General features: G+C 40.6%; 1 protein-coding gene across 7 annotated transcripts in view; it reads left to right on the top strand.

The window, feature by feature from the left end:
• The first annotated feature begins 3,589 nt into the window (after positions 1–3,589).
• slmapa (sarcolemma associated protein a) overlaps positions 3,590–20,709 on the top strand; it is a 55,787-nt gene continuing 38,667 nt past the window's right edge. For 5 of the 7 annotated variants that reach the window (XM_073468708.1, XM_073468713.1, XM_073468709.1 and 2 more), the window contains exon 1: positions 3,593–3,879. In XM_073468708.1, coding sequence (XP_073324809.1) covers positions 3,682–3,879 — 198 coding nt within the window. In that variant the 5' untranslated portion in view covers positions 3,593–3,681. Of the gene's footprint in view, positions 3,880–20,709 lie in introns of all 7 variants that reach the window. The other 2 variants (XM_073468712.1, XM_073468711.1) reach the window with 1 other exon arrangement.

The raw sequence follows: 20,709 nt of genomic DNA, 5'->3' as shown, positions 1-20,709 counted from the left end.
TGCATCGTCATGATGATGATTACTAATCGTTAATTATATCGCAATCGTAATCCGTCAAAACAATCGCAATATGATTGTTTCTGACAATATCATGCTGCCCTAAATCAAACAAACATATATAACTTGTTAATGTGTGAATTAGAGGTTCTGGGTGGCAGATTTTGTGATCACTGGACAAAGCCAGGCTGGTTCCTCCTGTCTCATGTCTTTATGCTAAGCTATGCTAACCATCTGCCAGTTGTAACTTACTGTAACAGATATGATATATTGATCTTCTCTTCTCTCGACAATTAAGTACGAAGAACAAAATCTGTGTATGTTTTCTTAACTCCTGGAGAAGTAACTGCTGAACTTGATTTGACAATGAATCTGCATGTCCTATTTATTATAACTCAAGTAAAAAATGTGTTTTATAATAAAGGAAACTGACGATTTGGGCCCATGACATGTGTAAGTGTAAATACTAGGCCTACTATAAACAATGTTCTTTGTTTTTAAGACGCTACTCACCTGTTAGGTCTGTATTTCACAGACATGTGTGCCTGAACTTGAATGTGGAAAGCACTAAACATTGCAGATAAGTCGAGTCTCAGCCAAGAAACAAATCCAACAATTCACTTAGCAGTTTTCCCAGGGCTGGTGCCATAGCAACCGTCTGAATCTCTGAGGAAAAAACATTCATGTGAAGGTGAATTGTTACAAATGTATCTCTGAATCCTGAACAGAAACTTCTAAAATCATTCAGAAAGCTGCATAATTACACGACAGTTAATCCTGATTTTAATAATTAATTATTAGATAGTGTTTTTTTTGTTATATCTCCTGTTACACGACGGCTAAAGTGAGCCAAAATGAGCAGCAGCGATGCACTGTGCTGTTTTATCCTCCAGTATTATCTGCTCTACTGTCTCATCCAGCATTGATTTGGTCTCAGCTGTCGGTTCACCAGAACACAGCAGGGACGTTTTTGAAGCCATAAGCAGAATTCGATCTCCTCCCACGTCGCCCCCGCCCCACCCTGCACGCTGCTCCTGTCCATAAATCACCTGGATAAAACCATAATACAACTGTGAGATATTGTCTTCGGCTGTTTTCATTAGTATACTGTACAGTAAGTGATACCGGTAAGTTACAGTGGTGGTTTTATGAACATGGTCTGCTGGAAAATACCCTGAAACACAATAACAGGTACTAAAGATAGAAAAACATTTATAGGTACACTTCAAAATGTCCTGTCCTCTGAAACCCAACTTTTATCAAATCATAGAAATGTGGAATTCAAATGTAAGTTGATGCTTTGTTGTTGTTGTTGTTGATGCTTGTTTGTTTGTTATTCCTTTGACTCTGTGACCCCACGAGAGTCTCGGCTTGAAGAAACTAAATAAATATATTTCAATAACTGTAAAATCAACTTTTGTTTATCTAAAATACCACAACAATAATACATGTGATGTAATACGGTTGCTTTGACATACAGTATAGTTTACATATGGTACTACACACTTTATATCTTTGTAGCTTGAAGAAAATCCAAATGATGCTGTTTTCTGTTGTTCATGATAAAAACCTGCTGTCTGTGCATCGAGTGGACCTGCTTTATATTATTAACATTTAACAATACAGACCAGAAATTGTTTTATTTTCATTTGACATAGTAGGAATACTGTATTACACGTTTTTCTCATTAAGGCATGACTTCTATATTGGTTACAACTGAACCTTTATTACCCTAAAACCCCATTTCATTCAAAAATGCTGCCTATATTGATTCACTGCCAGCCTGAAAAAGTAAATTATTAAACTAAGTATTAATTAGGCGACACGAATCGATGATGAAATACCCAGGTGAGGCTACAGGTCGTGCAGAAAAAAAGTTGATATAATGTTACGAAAGACTAAAAAAAACAACAACTTATAGCCTCATACATCATATAATTTTGTTCATAAACTTACATAATATTTCATCATATTCTCTGGCACAAACGAGCCTCCGCAGTGTCTCTAATTAACTACGTCTATTTAAATCCACGTTTGAGGAGCGGACTGATGAAACGAGCTCGGCGGTGAGTGGAGTTGATGTGACTCGGGCCGTGAACGCACCGCGCCTGTCTGCTCTCTAGTTACAGTTATGGCGGCGGCGACTTGCGGAGGAGGACAACTTCTTCTAGATTCCTTCCCGAAAACTGTGGGAAGGCGACGGCTTTAACTCGCGACCCGTCACCCGCAAAACGCGACCTGGGACTGAGATACGTGACGACGGCGCAACTTATGGCGTTTTCCCTGGAAGATAATCGGCGCTGGTGTGTGTGATGCGTGAGGAGCCGCAGTCAAGAAACTCCCCTGATTTTTCCGCGTCTGTTTTCTGCCCCCTGACTGTCAGTTAGCCGGCTAGCTGCTTCATGCTAACGCTCGCTTGCAGGGCTCTGTAGTTAGCCGAGAGACGGGGCTAGCTCGCCGCTTTTATTTCGCTCCGGGAGACAGGGATGGCATTTCGCCTCCGTTTGGTAAGCGAACTGGTTGAGGAGGGTGGGGGAGAGAACATTTGCGGACCTTCGCGATAAGTTTGTCGGCACTCATTAGCATCGCCTAGCCTAGCCTAGCTTGCTGGTACAACGCCAGAAAACGTTGGCCGAGAAGTTAGCGTCCACTAGCGAGCTAGCCAATTAGCATTTTAGTTGCACAAGAAGGACCTGCTAATCCCTCGCTCATCCCGGCTGAGTGTTTTGAAGCCTCTGCACTAACCGATTCAGACTGAACTGCATTAGTTGACAAACCTTAATTGATTATAACTCAGGGGTGTTTTTGTTTTTTTTGCGTTCAGTCTTGCTAGGTGTCGTTAGCGGTCTTATAGGTGTATCTCTTGGAGGGAGTGGTAACGTTAGGTAGCTAGCTAAGGTTTCCCTGTATCAGGGCAACAATGTCACTCAGATTATGACAGGCTGTAAAATGACGATTAAATCACAGATGACACATTTCTAAAAACACCAAACGTGTGTTGCACATTGGGGTGTGTGCCCGGTTGTTAGCTTCGCTGCAAGACAAGACTTGACACAACTAGAAAGCGCGCTATAATTTGGTTAACTGCACCCGACAGACATTAGATGGATGGTTTCCTTGACTGATAACTGATCCGATCAGTAGTTATAATAATTGGCGTGAGCTGTTTTGTATCTGTGGGCACTAAAGATCAAGTCAGGTGGTTGACTGGCTTCCCTCTCCTGCTTCGGTGCTGGAGTAGTTTGATGGACGTGGGAGGCTGTTTGCCAGACTGTCAGAGCTATACTCAGTCATGTATGTCTTGACACATGGCACCCTGGTCTGTACATAGTGCCTGCTGTCAAAAAAAGTGAGTGTCGTAATGTAGCTTTGGTGGACAGTCAGCGAAGGGAATGTCTTGTCTTTTTTATACCTGTTGGTTTTTTTATGTTCATTTTTTTCACACACAGGGGAGTCTTGTTGAATCAAAGTGGGAAAGCGGTGCAGCCTCGGCTGTGTACAGTGGACAATGTGTATTAGTTAGTGCCTAGAAGATTAGAGGACTAACGGCTCTGCCTACACACACAGTAGGCCACAAATATATTAGATTAATTCATTGGGGGATTGCAACAGAAGCCCGCCACTCTGGATCAAGAAAACCTGTCCCTCGTGTCTGGTTGGAGTAATACTCTGAAGCCAAAATCAATGCCTTCAGCGCTGGCCGTGTTCGCCTGCCGACCCAACTCGCACCCATTCCAGGAGCGGCATGTGTACCTGGATGAGCCAGTCAAGATCGGCAGGTCTGTGGCTCGGTGTCGCCCGGCCCAGAACAATGCCACCTTCGACTGCAAGGTGCTGTCCAGGAATCATGCCTTGGTCTGGTTCGACCACAAGGCTGGCAAGGTAAGAGAAGATGATAATGACAAGCTGATGTCATCACTGTCTTTCTCCCCAGGATTGACTGAAAATGGTGTAAATCTTCACACACTTTCTTGTACTTATTTGTGTCTTCTGATGAAAAGTCACAATTGAATAGTCAGCAGGAAACCCTCTACCATAACCTCATGGACCATATCTTCACAATAGACCTCGAAATGATTCTCAGTCATATTTAAATTACCAGCAGTGCTTCCACAAACATCAACTGCTTTACGCAATAACACCCTGGAGCAAGACTTTCTCCCGAGTGTGAACTCTGCTCAGACCTGAACAGATTCAGTTTGTTTAAGGGTGCGTTCACATAAAGCATGTTTGAAGGGAAACGTCAGACTCTGCACTGCTGCCTTCTGTACACATATCCAACACTCTTCTTGGAGGGTAATTCATAATCCCAATTGAGCACAGGAAATGTTCTCAAAACTCAGGGGATTATTGGTAGAAAGACACAGATGCTAGCAAAGCCGAAGAAAAGGCAGAAAAAAGTCAAGTCTGGATCAATTCTCCCCTCTCCCAAAATACATTTCCTTCTGTAAGACTATAACCTCGTCCAAGCATGAGGCTGTGTGCAAACTTAAAACCTGGATAAACAAAACAAATACTTTAGTTTCATGCTCCACTTCATCATACATGTCTTCTTCTTCTGCACCTTTTCATAAGTTGAAAACAAAGTTGTAATTTTTCGAGAACCAAAATCTACATTGGCCCTGATTATTATCACTGCGTTGTGATAAATCAAGACGCTAATGCTACAAAATCAAAACATAGCAAACAGAAAATGCAAAATCACATTTAAGAAGCTTGAACCAGTTCATGATTTGTTTATTTCTTCTATTATTATGTAAAATCATTCATTCATTCATTATATTTGGTATATCAGCTGTTCTTATCAGCACTACAACACCTCTTTTTACACAGTTTTTATCTAAATGAAGTAATTTCTATCATTAGTAAAAGTAAGTGTGACACAGCTGTTATTTTCTCATTTGTTATGTATATGAATGAATAGAACAGAGTAAACATTTTGTCAGGAAATGTCACGCTGGTCTCATTTTTCAGGCAGGAGCTAAACTTATTCCTGGACTAAACAAGATTCAATGCAGATATCCACTGAGGCATATCCCCAGTTCAGCCTAGGACTAGTTTTAATCTTCATCTGGGAAGTCGACCTGTAATTTATTCAAAAACCACGGCTCTGAGATCTAAAGCAGATGGATGAAATCTGTGTGTTGTAGCATCTGTCGGCGTGAAGCTTCAGTGTCTGTAGTTTCTCTGTAGAACAGGTTGAACAGGCTGAGACAGCCACGGGATTACCCAGTTATGTGGCATGCAGGGACTTTGAAATACCCTGTGTGTGTGTGTGTTGGTGTGTGTGTGGACACAGCGTAAGCTATTTATAATGACACCGGTCGCGTCATCCTTTCCTCTCTTCAGGGATACACACACACACACACATGGATTGACCAGTATACACACACACACACACACACACACACACACACACACTAATATACACATTTATTGGTGGTTATGATTCGACAATATATCCTGAACTGAAATGGATCGAACAGAGAATCAGTTGTTTTCATGCCTCCACGCCTGGTCGGTGGTCTGTCCAGCCGTCCCATTCTCATGAATGTCTCGAGGAATTTCCTCACATTTCTCTCAAACACTTGGACTTAAGGTCAAAGGTCACTGTGACTTCACAAAACACATTCTGACCAAATTTCACAAAGTGTCTTAATAGGATGAAATGAGGACATTTTCCCAAAAAGACAAAGGTCATCTCCACTGTGAGATCACAATGTTCTGCTAAAACACTTTTCTGGCTGTTATTCAGTACCATAACTCAAGACGAGAAGGGGAGATTGTTCACATATTTCACATTCGGTTGGATACTGACTCGCTGAAACTAATCTTGGGTGTCCACCTTCAAACTGTGGCGATTGTCTCGTATATGCAGGTTTTGTAAGTGCGGGTAAACACGCGATAGATTCGCCTTTCTATGTTAATAATCTCTTAAACTTACTTATTTTTGGGAGCTTCGTGGGTCATCATACGTTAGGCCAGAAACATCAGTCAAACTTGTCACATGACATGAATTTGTTCACCAGCTAGTTTCTAACTGTCTTTCTGCTGACTGGTACTGAGCAGGTAGTATACAGTGGTGTTGTACTGATTTAGAAATGAGCTGAAACTCACTATAAAGCTTAGTAAGGCAGAGAGGAGCTGGTTCATCACAACAAACGACCCAATTAACATTGTCATATGTTTTCCACATCGTTATTTGGTAAATTTAGGTCATCTTTTATAGCTGCTTTAATGCAACATGTGGCATTTGGCCTCCAGCAATATTTCTTGCTGCAATACTGTCCACTTTCTAACATTTTGGGAGTTGTATTGGTTAATGTTGCATGTGTATTTAAAAAGGGGATGTGAGCCGTTATGACATCTTTTGTTTTTGTTTTTTTTACTTTTGTATACTAGTATAGTTCAGGCTGTATTTACATGCATATTTAATTTTCACAGTGTGAATTCGCTACATGCACAAGCGTGGTCACAGGATAAGTGTATACAAATAGTAACACATAAATTGAAAATACACTGCATTCAAGTTATGGAAATTAATATAATTATGGTAACTGTTACATGGCAGTGGCTCAGTATTCACGCTTTCTTGCAAACACACGCAGAGGAATTAAGAGCTACATAGAGCTGGCTTGCCTAACCAATACCTCACAACTGTAGGTTCCTCTAAAGTGCAGTAAGAACACTGTTTACCACATGAGTTTGCAGTTTAGGTTTGTTCAAAAAGCCAACCGATAGTTTCACTTTGCTCTAATATGTTGGAGCAGAGTTTTGTTGCTTTCACCTGTGTCGTTCTGAGTCTCGAGTGTGTTGATCTGAACTCGGCACAGGAGCCAAAAGTAGAATGAGAACTGATGTTAAATATTTCTTCACTGCATATTGACTCTTTGTCTTTCTGATGGTCTTTGTGCTCGGCAGCTTTCACCTCCATCTTGTCTGTGGGTGATAACTGTGCACTGGAGAGAAACAGGTGTGATTGGTCGCATCCTGTGATTGATGAACCAATCAGACGCCTCAGTGATCCAGCAGATTGCTTTATTATTGATGTCATCTTTTCGAGCAGGGTCTTCTCCGGTAAGACTGGAAGATATTCTGCAAAGATCCCTCACTCTTTGACTCTGAGGACCACTGCTGGATCACTGAAACATGTTCCCCTCTCAGACTCCACTGGAGCGGCTGGAAAAATGACAACACGATGACATCATGTCTTCTGTGTTTGGTCAGTTTTATTGTTTTGCAGCCAGACTGAAATGTGATTTAAGGATTGAGACCTGTAGCGCTGAGTACATATTGTGCACTGTTGCTTGCTGATTTCAGGGCCTCCTGTAGACACGGTTGCCTTGACACTGACTACTGTGAAGAAAGGATGAACTAATTGACACGAGCGCAGCTGGTGGGATGAATATCTGAAGGGCTCTTAGAGAAAATAATGAAGTGTGTTCTTTATATAAGCAGCAGCCATCATGGGAAGGTCAGATCAGACACAGCTGCTTCTCTCTTAACCCTGAAGGTCCTGGGACCTCACTTTGGGACCCAGTGTGCTAGAGGAGCTGAGAGCCAGCCAGTCAACTAGAGAAGCAGTCAGAAAACCGTCTCAGGAGAACAGTCAGATGAGATGACAGTTCTGTATCCTTCATAAGTGCTTGCTTCTTCCCTCTTCTCTAAGTTTTCAACAAGTCTGCAAGACTCTGACAGTTTCCAGCTCCATCAACAATTTTTATATATAGTCCTTTTTTTTTTCTTTTCTATCATTACTGCGACATCATCCATATGTCAAGCCCAGCTGCAGTTTGTTTACTTTCCATCAAAACAAGACACATCTAACCATGCCAGAGGCCCAACATGTTGCAAATGTTTGATCCAAGATACTTCTCACAGTCTTAGATCTGTTTAGGATAACTTTCTCAACATGGAGTCCCCCACAAATGCGCTCCTTCCTCCTGTTTGAGAAATATTTGTAAAAACTGTATACAGTAGCTAGCTATTTGGGGAAATCACTCAGTTTTCTTTAAGTGAAACTGCCGTATGAGGTCCTTTTTTTAAAGATTAGATCTTCGGTAGGAATCAGTGGGCTTGAAGAGTGTCACAAAGGGTAGTTAAGGACACCATAAGTGAGACCTTTTTGATTTTTAGATGTAATTGTGGGAAAACAATAGATGGTTTTAATAACACCAATAAAGGCTGCTTTGCATGTGGCATTACCAGCTCTAGCTAAGGCTATGATGTTGTGCACAGTGACTCATTGGCACTCATTGGTATTCTTCCTGTAATGACCCGTCAACATGTATGTTGTGAAATGCTACATAAGAAATGTCCTTGTTATTGAGACAAGGCAGTTGTGTTTCTGTCTGTTACTTCCATCAAACCAACCAGCTCGTCTTCACCAGTGTTGAGTGGAGCCGTTGGATCAGATCTATTGGATACAGGTATATGGGATGTTTCTGGGAAGTAGCAAGGTCATGTTTCTAATAATAAACTATCTCTATATCTAATCGATAGATTCTTGTACTTGGGCTGTGTTGGAGGCAGAACATCCCTAATTTTTGGTCGAAATTCTCCAAATGGGTCAAAGTTCGGTGCTCGAACCAGAACAGAACTGGTTCCATGTTGGTGGAAAAGGAGCAGCAGCTCGTCAGTCAGTCAGTGGTGTGCTTGGGCAGATACTTAGCAGATTAAACCCGATTTAGGACTCACAGTGGAGATCTCTGTAACATATCTGTATTGGAGTCATCCAGCCTGTCATTCATCGATCCAGTGACTGTGTACACTGAACCTTAACATGTGTCAGAAGTCCACTCGAGCTGCAGCTATTATTTTCATTGTCAATTAATCTGTTATCTGTTTTCCAGAGTAATCAATTAGTTGTTTGGTCTATACAATGTCAAAAATTGTGAAAAATGTCGATCAGTGTTTGCCAAAGCCCAAGATGATGTCCTCAAATGTCTTGTTTGTCCTTTACTGTCACTGAGGAGATAAGAAACCAGAAAACATCTCTAGACTTCACCCACAGAGCCCTGACACTGATCCGTTGGTGTCCTCGCTACAATCAGGTTTTATTAAATTTTAAAAGAAAAATATCAATCCAAGCTGTTAGTCAAACTCTGAAGCGCGATGCTGCTGAGTTTATTCTTACAAGCAGGTTAGCATCTGATGATGGGGAGGTAAGATGTTCATTCGTTCAGCTTCCTGTTTCATTACAAGTCTGATAGCGAGTGTACATACTGGTGCATCAGTACTGCAGCTGTGTGTGGTACGATGCTGGAGCTAAATTTGTCTTCTCTTGTCCTGCTTGTTTCCCTGCTGGCGGCCTATATGCCCCGTGCAATACCTCACGTCAGGGTCTGCAGCGATTTTTCTGCAGGCTATTGTCATGTTTGGTCAGCCCTCTGCGGAGGATTTGGAGTCGAGAAGTGAAAAGAATGCAGGGGAAACCCGGACTTTAATTATAGTGTGAATGAATGGTATAAGAGCATTATCAGCTTCAAGCCTCGTGGTTTAAACAGGTGTAAATACCAGTCAGCGAGTAGAAACCTGTGCTGGGTTCCACTGTTAACAGAGGGAATGTTGGTGTTATTTGTACTTGCTAAAGGTGCCATCATCAGTTATGTAATGTAGGCTGTTTAGCTCTATGGTGAATTTGTAATCTGTATAAATCTTATTTTACATTTTGAAAAATATGTGGCAGACAGATCATAAGAACGTCAGCTGCTGTCTGCTTTTACTGAACCTCTGAAAGTATCCATCCAAAGGTTGTAATTTCACTGTGATGAAAGTTTTAAATTTAGTGTGAAGGATGCTTCAGTGATTTGTTCAACTTAAAATTCATTGTCGAAAAGCAGCAGGCCGTACCTTGTTCAGCAGGACAAATACAAAGTGACCTCTAATCTATGAAACACTTAAACAATGTTATACAATGTAGTTTGGGATGAGGCTTAGTGGAAACCCTGCTGTGTCTCTCAGGAGGTAGAGCGGGCTGTCCATCATTAAAAGGATTGGCGGTTTGATCTCTGGATGTCCATGTGCCTTGTGCAACGGACAGACCAGCATCTTGCATGTCAGGTCCACCATTGAATTTTGGAAGGTAAACCCTTTGATTCTGGTACCATGTCCTCCTCTCATGTGCCACCCTCAGGATAAACTTTAGAAGAACATCTTAGTCTTAATACGGTCTGTTTTTCAGTTTCCGGTGTGAAATGCACTTTACAGCCTCATTCAACTATTAGCTTTACAATTAGGTCTTGTTGATTTAAGATAAAAGTAAAACGATTTAATAACTTGAATGGCAATTTGTGCAGCTATCAGACCTGAGCGTTACAACCTTGGCACGATGGCAGTTAATTTTCAGGAGGTTTAATCATACAAATGCACATCAAGTGGTGTTTGTGCTTGGAGAAAGATTATGGTTTTGTCGGTCTGGTTGTTAGGTTATAATGAAAACGAACACATGCTCGCACACATTCCCTACAGTAGATGAGTCATGAGATTGCTGTAGGCCTCAGGTGGGGCCACATGCACTCTGAAATAGGGATCCTCCACTCACTGTACCTGTCGTGTTACTGCTGGACTACAAGCGCCCCCTAACAGTCAGTATTGGTGAGCATAAACACACAGAGTACGCAATGGAGAGGCTTTTATGTGCATGACTAGAAAACCAATTTAAGGAGCTATCATGTTTTTTAAATTGATTAAATCCTAAAATCTCTTAATAATTATGTCATACATGAAAAAGCTGACAGTTAAATGGTAATAATTTGTTTGGAAATGAAACTGCCACCACAGCAAAACATACATCTAACACCACTGTAAGACACAGGCCACATTCAGGGAGCCAGCCAGTTTATCAGTCAGGGCAATGTTTTAATTCAGCATCATTCACCAGCCTCTCCAGGCTGTTTTTCACAGGAGGGTAGTTGTTCTTTAATAAGGACGACAAGACAGAGAGCTAATCAACCAGACAGCCAATGGAGAGCAGTGCTGCTGACGGGCAGAGCAGAGCTGTTGTTTGGTATCAGTATTCAACAGTATGGTAATGATCTCAATCTGAATACCAACACAGCGCAGCAACACTGTTACACAAGCAGGACACAGATCTGTAACTGAGTGTTAGTGTGAAGAAATAAGAGACTGTCGGCAGGAATGGCACTCTGGCAAATGTGCACGTGTGTGTTCACTGATGGGTATACTGCATCCAGACAGGGCAACGGGAACACCACAATCGAGTATTAGGAGTAATCTTTGGGAATCGATTCTGGTTCCTGATTCTTTTTCGTCCACCCTTAATTAGAAATGAAATTCCTGACATAATCAAACAAATACAGACAACCAAAAGTAAACAGTATAATGTGCAGAGAACAAGCAGCCGCTGGTAGGGATGTCAAGGGTCAGAGGTCGCAGTGCCTTGACAATAGTTTAAGATGGAGGTATTTCAGTTATTTTGTAGTATTGAGGTTTCATACCAAGTCCTGTGGATGGAGGGAAGGGAAAGAACTAGAGCAGGTCTGATCATGATGTATTGAGGTTGACACAGTATCCAGTCCAATATCCAATATCAGTGTTTCCAAAAGCCCAAGATGATGTCGTCAAATGTCTTACAACTCAAAGATATTCAGTTAACTGTAAACCCATGAGAAAATATAATAAAAGAAGCTGCTATCAGAGAATTTTGACTTTTTTACCTTTTTAAAAAGTTGACAGCAAATCGGTTCATCAGTTAATCTTTGCAGCTCTAATCTATATGTGACTTAAAAATCTACGTTTCTCATGTTTTGAAATGCTTTGGGTGCCCACTTCCAGCAGAAACCTTTTCTTTCGGACACCATTGAACTTCAGACTCGTCTAATGTGTCTTCTTTTCCACCTGTTTTCTTTCTGTTGAAGGCGCAAGTGTTTGACATGTGACACTAACTTTTACTATCTTGAACTTGATCCTCAAACATGCTGAGCTAGAGGCAGGTTGTGTAACTTGTTCATACATGATGCACGCTGTTTAAAGCAATTAGTTAGAGTGCACGGGTGTTAAAGCCCATTAACTTTTTGTACGTCTGATTCATCACTCTGTTCTACACTAACCATTACATGGAGCTCTTTACCTACATATTTTGTTTGCTGCTAAATAAGTGATGGTAACCTGTGAAACGATTAAACATACCAACCACAGCTGAACATTATCTAACCTGGTAGGAAGGTTGTCGTCAAAATGCTGGAACAACGAAAGTGTGAGCTGCACTTGTTGACTAGAGAAAGTAGTATTCAAGTGAACCAGTTTCTTCTACTATCTGATGAAGCAACTCACCCTGAGTCCTCATCTTTTCAACACTTCCTCAGACAGAAAGCAGGTTCCTGTCGACACTAAGTGGCTTCATGAACTTATCATTAGCAGTCGCCACCAGCCACCAGAACACGTGATGCTAAATCCGGGAATGTGACTTATAAGTTTCGGTTAACGAGCTGAATTACAGCAAAGGTATTTCTCCTGCAGCATTAAGTATGTAAGTCTCGAAAGACGCTGCAGTGTATTAAGTGATTTATTGATCTTGTAGCCATCAGAACTGTTGCTATTAAATGTATAATAGAGTATCATAAAAATGTATCTGTGAAGCAAATGCTTGCTTCCTCGCATTTCATTAGGATCACACACAGGTCGTTTCATTCAATCAACAGTATCTTTAAGTTTAATGAAACATAGAAATAGAAAACACCACATGTAAGCTGCTTGGTTAAAAAAACAAAAAAGCTTCCCCTTGCCCCCTGTTGATATCCGTTTAGCTTCTTTAAAGGACAAATGTATTACTTATAAAAACAGATTTGAATGGGTTTTTCTAATAGCAGATGACAGTCAAACTTTATGCCAAGACAGAGACATAACCAAGAGTGAAAACGACATTTCATATTATTTTCCTGTTATTGGACACCGTTATTTAGAGTGAGAGGAAACACTAACATCGACTGATTTTCTTTGATTAAGCATCAAAAATCAAAGTAAAAAAGTTGATGTCTTGATGTCACAGATATTCAGTTTATAGTAAGTAAGTTAAGATATATTTTTTTAAAGCACCTTTCACAAAAAAATCCAAAGGGCTTTATATTAATAATAACAGTTAAAAGCAGTGTGCATAAGCAGCACATAAAAAAATATATATATATATAAAATAAAATGGCCGGATGACAAAATAGTAGTTTATATATCATATTACTTAAATCAGGAAATATTGGTAACATTTGAGAAGCTGGAAACGGATGTTTGACATCTTTACTTTGTCAATTACCTCCATCATTAATTGATTTATCAAAATTGTTAATTATTTTTCTGTCTAATTTATCAGTCATCCTTTTTTTTTTTTTTTCCAGTTCAAATAATTTGAGTCCGACTGATAAAAATATATCGGTATCAAGGTATATGTTGTGCGATATGTGGTGATATGAAAACCTAATTTCTTTCTTCGTTTTTACACAGCATATGGTAAACATTTTTTTTTTTTTTTGAGTTTTGATAACAAGATTTGAGGCATCCTTGCAAAAATTATGTATCAGAATATTGGCCAACGGAAGTTTTTTTTAACTTCCTAATATTGGTATCGATATTGGCCCCAAAAATCATATATCAGTTGGGTCCTGCTAATAAATACATATTTATCATTTTGTCGAAATCTTGCGAGCCACGAGTTCAACGAGATAACAGATACTGGAGGATACTGTCGTTGTGCTCTCTCTCTCTTCCCCCGTCTTCCATATCGACCACTAAAGTGACAGAGCTGAAAATAGGCAGCTGAAAATAGGCAGCTAAATTCTGTAGCCGAAACACACGCCAACACGCACCTTTCAAGGAAACGTGCACACTCTGCTGCGGGAATATGCTCACATGCTGACTGATAAAACCCTCTTTCTGTCTGCCAGTAGCAGCAAACAGCCTCTTTTGGAAATGGTGGCAGGAGTCCAGGCTTCAGTCAGCTGGCTCTCTGCACCGACACACACCAGGATCAACAAACTCTCCTGCTCTCCCTCTCTCCATGTACAGCCTCTCTCAGACACAAACTGTAACCTGTAAATGTCAGTTTTACATGCCTGAATCATGTGTGTGCCCTGAGTGAACTTTGAGTAAAATTCACAGCCAAGTTCTCACTCTGTGCTGAGGATGCGATAACAAGACGGCTTCACGGCATGTTGTGCCAAGCAATCTTTCATCACCTACATTATACATAACTTCGTGCTGTGGCTAGGCTCATGTGGAAGTTGCCAAATATCATGTGAGCACTGCGGCACCATCCAAAATGGTGCCATTATGTTTGAACTAGAGGTGTCCTGAGCCTATCCTAGGAGCTGGTATTGTTATCGACTAAAATAAAGCCAGTCAGAAGCCAATCCTTTCTTTTGACATGTATTGTCCTTGTCAGCCTGATAGTGTAGCAGCACTGCTCTCCTTTACAAATAAGGATCCCCTGCTTGCCAGTGGCTTGTAAAATGCAACCTTGGGCTAGTGTGTAGCAACTTACTTGCCTGATAGCGCAAGTGGTAAAAAAGAATTGGACACATGTCCCAGTTTAAGGAGTGAGTCAACTTGCTCCCTTCTCATCTCTTTTGAGAGCTGCACATGCACAGAATGAATGGGCACTTGTGAGAAAATGGCGGCAGGTGAAGATGTTAGAGCTGAAGTGCAAGCAAACATTTTAATTACCCTGCAAACTGGAGTTTAGTTTGGTGGCGTTACATGTGGGCGAAACTTCAACTATTTATTGCGCAGTTTGCCACTAGTGTAAGAGCAAGGCGGACAAGATTTAACATGACCGTTAACTTTAGTCTCTTTAGTCTAGGGACAAATAAAAATTGACTTAAGGTAAGTAGATTTCTGACTATGGATGGGATGATATTAAAATGTCATGTCACAATTATCCGGGCCAAAAAAGACATACTAAAATATACTGGAATAATGTTATCTTTATTTTGTTAAAAACACACACAGATGAATGACACAGTAATTATAAATAGCAAATTCAGGTAGCAGCTTCTCGCCTTGAACCAGCGCTGACCTTCACTTTCACTGATTTTAAAAGACAAACATTGCAAACTGCAGGTTTTATCAGCTGTTCGCTCCTGAGTAGACCAGCTGACTTACTTTCATATCATGCACGTAGATAATTTATGCTTATTAACTTAATATTTTTGAACTAGAACCTTGAGTGTTTGGAAATGTGTCAGATTGGGTTGGCTTTAGCTGTTATTTCAGTTTGTCAGTTACACATTTAATCGCCATTGAGGCTACTATAAATATCAAGCTCGGTATTAGCAGATACACGGTATTAAAGGATGCAGATCCCTAGTTTGTACTGGAAATGTTCCATTTTGGCTGTTAAGAGACTATGTACGAACGCTAGAAATACATTATTTTAACAGATGGAGGAATCCAGCGACGTGACTGGTTCAATGTGTGGAAGGCGACAGTCATCCATTGCTGTTAAGTTCCTCTCTCTCCAGCCCTAACAAGCCTCTATCCGTCTTCTCTCTGCTCAACAATAGTGTTAATATAACAGGTTTATCGTACCAGTCATGACTTGTTCCCTTCAGCGTGACGGACTTATTCATTAAGAAAGTATGGAGAAAATCTCACGCATCAGTTCCAGTCCTGTAGTGTGACCAATCCTTTTGACATCCAGCTCCCCAAAGGACCTTTTTTTTTTTCAGACTTTAACTGTCAGTAATTATTAAGACAAATTTCACAGCTTCTTTTTTGTCTACCATTTGACCGTCCACTTCTGGAGCTATGATGTTGACCCTTGGTTGTTCTTTGATCTACAGAATAAATCGTATAGACATTACACGACATAACCTTCAGTATTCCTTTAGTAAAGTATTCAATGTTTTCCTGGTGGGAGATGCGAGTCAAGGGAACAAGTCTATCAAGTTGAGTAGGAAATCTGTCGTGACTGGCCCGAACTCCCAGTATGACAGATGTTTGCTTTGACCTTTTACTAAAAAAGTATTTTATCATTTGTCCTAATTTGGGGAAAATCATCCTTTCTCTGCTTCACAGCTGGTCGGACCTGTCGGGACTTAAGTGCAGGTGGTAAATGATTGGACAAACGCTGCTTTATCATAACAGTTTGTATATCCATAATCCTGTGTCCTCTGGTTTCTCTTTATGAATGTCGAATCCAGACTACTGCCACCTGGTGGTATGGAGAGTTATATCCTCTGATGCAGGCGCATGTACAAGCTAGTTTGTCTGTCGGCTGTAGTCTTTGTGATGTGTTCAAGTACAGCTTTTTGGCAAGACACAGGCAACGCAACTCAGCCTTTGTGCTGCTGGTTCTCTGATGTCAGTTTGTTTGGGCCTTAATATATGGGCAGCTAACTATTGTTTTAAAATGATCCAGAAAAATTTCAATGCTTCTTGTGACTGGTTTTGTTTATTTTTTTTCCAATAATTATGTAATCGAGCGCAGGAAAATACAACTCCAGTGATGCACAAAAGCCACACTAATGCTACTAATGTGACAAAAATATTTTGAGACAAATTGGAGGCTTTCCAGCTAAATTAAAAACACAATATCAAGAGGTCTTGATCCTTTGTGTTTGGACCAAATGGTCTGTTGAGCTTGATGCACAGATCTGGACCAATGCAGCACATCAGTGGACAAAAAAGTCACGAGAGACCGAAAGTTATCACAGTTCATCTTGAGGGGAGATATTAATGTGTGTACCCAGTAATACAGTAGTTGTGAAAGATCAGGGGGTCAACAAAGTCAGGAGGAGTCGTCCTCTGTGGTCCACGAATATCTGTACAAAAGTTAATGGCAATGAATCTTAAAATTTGTGAGATAAACTAAAACGCATTCATTGATCCATCCATTGAATCATTCATTCATTTCGTTATAATCAGTGTGTGTAGTTGGAGTGTAGAGTGTTAAAAAGGGGATTATTTTTCATAGACCTACTTCTTCTTGCATAGAGTTGGAAGTATTTTTGTGACTTCTACGAAGGATTCAGTGACTTGATAAATACAGGCCCAGAGTTTATCTGTCAGGAGACTAGTACGATCTGTTAATTAACTCGTGTGTGTGCGTGCATGTGCACTTGCAACAATGCTACCAAACTGGTGTCATGTGTCGACCTGCTGACTGGTTAAGTGGTTGTCGTGCCTGTTGGCTTCCAGCTGATGGTTTGCGCTGTTTTTGTAGGCTGAGGGGAAATTAAAATCCAAACACAATTACATGGCATTCATTTTGCTGACACTAATGAGGGAGGAGGCATGGAGAGAGAAGGGGAGGAGGAGGACACAGAGAGGGATAAAGGGATACACTGTTTCCCCAAGAAATTCAGTTCAGTTCAGTTCAGTTAGTGGGTGGAGGAATGTTGGTGGTGAAAATTAGTCAAAAGTTTGGATTGGTTTGCAAAGTTGTGCACTTGTGTGGTGTTGTATAAATTGAAAAAATATGATTCCTTGTTCGACTATTAATTTCAGATCCTGAATCTTACAAAATGCTTTTCTTTTGTTGATCTTGTACGTTACCTCGTCAGGATAATGCAAGTTAAACAATATTTTCATACAACCCAGAAATTAATAGAAAGCAGTGGTTGTCATGATGGTAGGATTAATGTTGTTACATAATTGTTAATGGGGATGGAGATTAATCACTAATGGTTTTTGTGGAGAAACGTTAGGATGAACGCAGAGGCAGAGCTGGATTGTAGAAAGGATAGACTTAAACTGCATTGGACAGACAGAAAGATCACTAAATATGCTACAACAATGAGTCGTCTAAGTGCTTAGGTGATTGAAACTGTATCTCTATCTCTTCTAATATGGATAGACTGTAACGGTTCAGTTTAGGTTCTACTTTAAACATAACATGTAGGGACACTGTAACCCTCTAACACGACCATTTAAAGAGTAATTCTAGGTAATTACGTATTGGATCTGATTTTCATGGGTTTGGCTATCATTTAAGGTAATTATGATATCATTATACAAACTAAAATGATATGAGATAAGGAAACATGATGACAGGAAAAAAAAAAAAATTCAAACGCGTGACATAACATGAGGAACCAGATGATCAGACAGGTTGTAAACAAATGTTCAGGTTAGACAAGCTTTGTTGGAGGAACAACAGAATTTTTACCCATCTAGACTAAAGTTGTAATGAACCAAAATATTGTTTTTTTTGTTTTTTGGGAGCAGTTTAAAGGAAGTGAAGGAGACAGAAGCAAGATGTTGGTATGTGGCAGTTTACCAGTTGACTGAACAGGGAAGGAATTTTTTCCCTCACAGTCTGTCAACCACTCACAGAGGAAATCTCAGCTCATATCCACGGTTAGTGTGTCAGTAAGTCAACCAATCAGTGAAGTTCTCTATTATCTTCTGTGTTGATGATTGGGAAGGGAAGATCAGATCAACTGTCAGAGCATCACACCTGAACTCAGCATTAAAAAAAAGAAAACAGCCAGCTGGTCTGTGAGCGAAGCTACCACCCGAGCTAAACAATAAATCTGTCATTCATTTATTAATTCTATTGAGTTTAATGTCAGCCGCTTAAAGGACTGTGCTTCACAGTTTATCAGCTGGGGTTACTGCAGAGTGAGAAAATGACTGGCTGCTGATGGACAATGTCACCTCAATGTTCATTGTCAGCTCAGCACTGTAACTCTGATAAATGAGGAAATGAAGCAACAGTGATTCAGCTTAAAACCATCGTTTGTATGTGGAAATGAAAGGGTTTCCTGTCAGAGTCACGAGGGTTAGGTGTTTAAAATTAGTTTGAAAGATCAAACGCAAACTGAGATCAGTCACCAACCTGTAACCGAGAGCAGGATACTGGGAACTCCTCTGAAGGCCGAAAAAGCTTTTATCTGTCCGCTGAATTTTTAAGTATGGAAAGTGCTGTCTGTTGAAGGTGAAAACGTCCCACTGATTCACAGGTTAGTAAACCTTTACCCACAGGTCTTATTGCACAGTACACGTCCAGTAAGTACATTTACACATTTTCATCCACCCACCACCCTCCTGAACAAATGATTTTCTCAGATTTAGAGACCTGCACCCTTCTGGACATTTCACTCCACCTTTACCTGTTCCTGTAGGCTACTGGTCTGTTGCCTTTTTAAATTATGTCAAGCAGTGCAAGCTTTCCAGGTGATTTATTTGTGTTGTATTGATATAATGCAGTGTGTCTTAAACTTTTGATGCAGTGTACCATCTCAAAAAAAGTATTAGGCTGTTAGACTGATGTTAAAATACAGGCCTACTCTATTCAGCTTACTGTTTTGTGCCGTTGCTAACGTTAGCAGGTGCTGTGGAGGCTTAAGCAGTGCCGCGTCAGTAGCCATTAGTTCTCCTGCTGTTGTACTTCTCTTCTGACAGTGTTTGAAATTTTCATTTTACCTTCGCTCACAAACTTGCCATCACAGTTTGAGTTGAGTTTGTAAACAGTCATGGATGACGTATTTATGTGCAACGTACATGAACATGATTGCGTAGCAGGCTAAATATATTATATTACAGGAAAGATGAAACTTCTTGAAATTCTGCAGTATCTTAATTTGAAATGTTTCCATGCACGCAATAATGTCACTGCAGCAAACTTTGTGGGAAACGACCGAGGCTTTAGTATTGTTTTCTTGCCATTTCATTGCTGTCATCACTTGATTCTGACTTGTGGGCTGTATGACATGTTTCTTATAATGCTGTGAAACAAGTTAATATCAACATGTCCAAATGCTTTATTAGAACATGTGTGTCAGAGGACGTTTGCCAGGCTGAGATAAAACCAGCAGTCTGCTGCTCACAGGTCGATGACGCCATGTATTGTGTGTTTGTGTGTGTTTTGTGTGTGTGTGTGAGACATATGAGATACAAGTGTGTGAGAGCCATATGTGAGGTATGTGACGCATAGTGTGTGTATAAGTGTGTTGTTGCTGGGTGAAATGCTCTATAGTTAGGTCCCTCCCTCCCTGTCTCCAGGTTACCATGGGGACAGGAGGTAACTGTGTGTGTGTGTGTGTGTGTGTGTGTGTGTGTGTGAGAGTGTATTTCTGTGTGTGTGAGAGTGTGTTTCTGTGTGTGTGGCTATCATGATCTGTGAATTGGTAGCTTTTCGTGGCACACTGCAGCAGGATAAACAGCGAAGTCAACCATTTCGGCAGCTCTCTCTCTCTCTGTTTTTTTGTTTTTTTTCCTCCTTCAGTCCCTCCCTCCTCTCTTCAGTGTTCAGTCTCTCTCTCCGGTAGATCGACAGTGGGTTTCAGTCATGACGGAGAGCTGAGAGCTGATGAATGAAACTCCTGGAACGACAGACAGACAGGCCTCAGGCATCCAGATCAGATCGCTAACTGTGTGTGTGTGTGTGCGTGTGTGTTTGTGTAGTGTAATTTATACCTTACTGTGTGTGTGTCTTAGCGTTCTCCCGTTTATTTATGCTTGTGTGTGAGGTTTGTGTTTGAATGTTTGCTTTTAATTACTGTCTGTTCATGTGCAGTGTTTTGCCTGATATGTGTATGTACGTCTGTGTGTGTTTGTGTGTGTGTACTCTTCATTTCTGTGTCTGTGATTGATTTCAGCGTATGTGTGCTTTCTGAATGATGTGATTCTTGCTGTGTGTGTGTGTGTTCCACTGTTGTATTTGTTGTCCTCCTCATTGATTCGTGCTTTGTGACTGTGTCCAAGTGCTTTCAAATGATGTGAAATGTTGCTGTATTATCAGTATCATTGTTGGACACA

Source organism: Pagrus major, chromosome 6 (assembly GCF_040436345.1).
Source record: "Pagrus major chromosome 6, Pma_NU_1.0".
Taxonomy (NCBI): Eukaryota; Metazoa; Chordata; class Actinopteri; order Spariformes; family Sparidae; genus Pagrus; species Pagrus major.
Note: the sequence above shows the minus strand (reverse complement) of the source record. Positions and strands in the feature narration are given on the sequence as shown.